A 2,138-nucleotide genomic window follows, 5' to 3' on the forward strand; every position below is an offset into this window, starting at 1 on the left:
TTTATTCTTTGAGCCGTTCGCCATTTAGTCTGTTACCTTCTGGGAATCACGACATGGGTTAGCTAGCAACAAAAGCTTCCGCATTGATATCTGCATTTCTCAATGTGAGGGCATTTGCTGTCTGTCGTTCAGTTTGAACATGCAGTTCCTTTTTACCTTTTATTCGACAAATTTTACGCTTAAGAGCATGAAGCTGCAAAACATCAGCAGTACGTGCAAAGTTATTGCAAGGAAAAACATGACAGGAACTGTATCCATCAAAACCCTTTTATAAAACTGTGCTCAGCGGTGCAAAACATTTGCGCCGCCATAGAGGAGAGCAAGCCCGCTCAAAGCTTCGTGTAGGCCTTGTAGATTAAGTCCCTATTGAAGGTGGTCTTCTCCTGCTCGAGGAGGAAGAGTATGTCTCGCGCGTTGGCACGTTTCAGCCTCGGCCTTAGCCCGATGGGTGTATGAACGGTTCCGGCTTCCGGCTTTTTGCGTGGCCCGGTAGCCAGGAGCGCAGCGACGTTGCTCTCGCGCCGCATCACCTCTTCCTTCTCGGCCCGCTGCAAGTAGCGCGCCCTCTGCTTCATCATCTGCTGCTCGGCATCGTCGCCACGTGAGCGGATACGCGCGGCTTGCAGGATCATCTCGCGCTCTTCTTTGTCGTGTCGCTGCTTCTCGAGCTTGTCGAGGTCCTCGAGGAAGCGCAGCTGCTGCCGAACGTCCCGTGTAACTTCGCAGCGTGCCACGTTGCGCATGTTCTCCTGGCGGTGTTCGGCGATCACGGTCAACTTTGCCACCAGCTTCTTGAGCCGCTTCTGCGTCGCGTGGGAGACGAGCACAACGACGTCGTCCGGCACTTCGCTGATGCCGTGGCGCACCGCTATGGCGGCAATCTTCCGCTGCAGCGGTACGGTGAAGAGGAAGTTCTCGTCCTTGCACGACCGGGCCTCCGCTTCTTCACAGACGTTGAACGAGATGCTCTTCTGGCTTTCTGCACTAACATCAATTCTTCGCATGGTGGCTACGTCACCGATGTCGTCGCTCATCCCGCGCGAACCCGCCTTTCGCTCAACCTTCCCGCTGCCAGAGCTTCCACTTGCTCCGGTTGGCACCGTGTTCTTTGGGGTTACGGCGTCAGGGGATGCCGACACGTTCAAAGGCGGCCCCGCTGGGGTCAGGCAGGAAGAGAAGACGGCGGGCTTCGGTATGGTGAAGCTTTTGAGGCCCTCCTGGGCGCCGGGAGTTGGTCGCACAGCCGCGGCGAACCTCTGTTGCTGGACTAATCGTTCCTGCAGGTTCAAGGGCCCACGCAGCTGCGCAGCGGCTAGGGGCGGCATCATCTGGAGCTGAGCGGCGGCACAGCGTGGAAGCAGAGCTCTCCCCGCGGCCCCCTCCTGCAGACTGCGAGCCATGGACGCCGCCGCAGGCGCCAAAGCGAGGGACGCGTGCGAAGGTGGACGGACGCCCTCGACTGACAGCTCCTTCTTCAGCAATGCATGCCTGAGAGAAGGAAGACTCTTCCGCAGGAACGGCAGCAAACAGGGCTTCGGCGAAGAGTTAACTTCCTTCTCGAGCTGCTTCGCAAAGTCTTCAGGTGGAATGGTGCCGTCGATGAGGCCCTGGATGAGGCCCTTGACGTTCCTGGCGGTTGGCCAAGGGAAATCGCCGGCCAGGCGTATGAGCGTAGAGAAGAAGTTCTTGCACTTGTGCTTTGCCGTATTGGGGGACATGTGCGAGCCGCTGGGGGTGGCCGGGGCCCCGTTGGATGTCTGCACAGACAGCTGCTGCCGTGGTCGAACGGTAGGAGCACACGCGATCTTGGCGGGGCTGCTCCCGGGTGGAAATGGAGGCGGCATCTGTGGCGGCGGTGGCATGACCTGGGACTGCGATAGGGCTAAGGTGCCCGGATGAGCCATGGTTACTGCGGTGTGCCGCTGCACCCCTTGCTCCGTCGGTGCACGTCCATGTGTATTCTGCTGTAGCAGCAACTGCTGTGGTGGGAATTGGGCCACTCGTGGATTAGGTTGGAAAGGGAGTTGGCATTTCTCCTGGCCCACTTGGTCCACAGGCACGATAACTTGCACAGCGTCAGGCATGTTTGCAACTTTATATTGAACATCGACTTGCCCAGGCATGATAGTCCCCCGCTG

At 58.2% G+C, this 2,138-nt stretch overlaps 1 protein-coding gene across 1 annotated transcript; it reads right to left on the reverse strand.

The window, feature by feature from the left end:
• Positions 1-298: 298 nt before the first annotated feature.
• LOC144158737 (transcription initiation factor TFIID subunit 4-like) lies at positions 299-1,904 on the reverse strand. Its single transcript, XM_077689829.1, has one exon. The coding sequence runs from the start codon at positions 1,902-1,904 to the stop codon at positions 330-332; it is 1,575 nt and encodes a 524-aa protein (XP_077545955.1). The 3' UTR covers positions 299-329.
• Positions 1,905-2,138: the final 234 nt, after the last annotated feature.

Source organism: Haemaphysalis longicornis, unplaced genomic scaffold (assembly GCF_048455015.1).
Source record: "Haemaphysalis longicornis isolate Haplotype H1 unplaced genomic scaffold, Haemaphysalis longicornis Haplotype H1 scaffold_1, whole genome shotgun sequence".
Taxonomy (NCBI): domain Eukaryota; kingdom Metazoa; phylum Arthropoda; class Arachnida; order Ixodida; family Ixodidae; genus Haemaphysalis; species Haemaphysalis longicornis.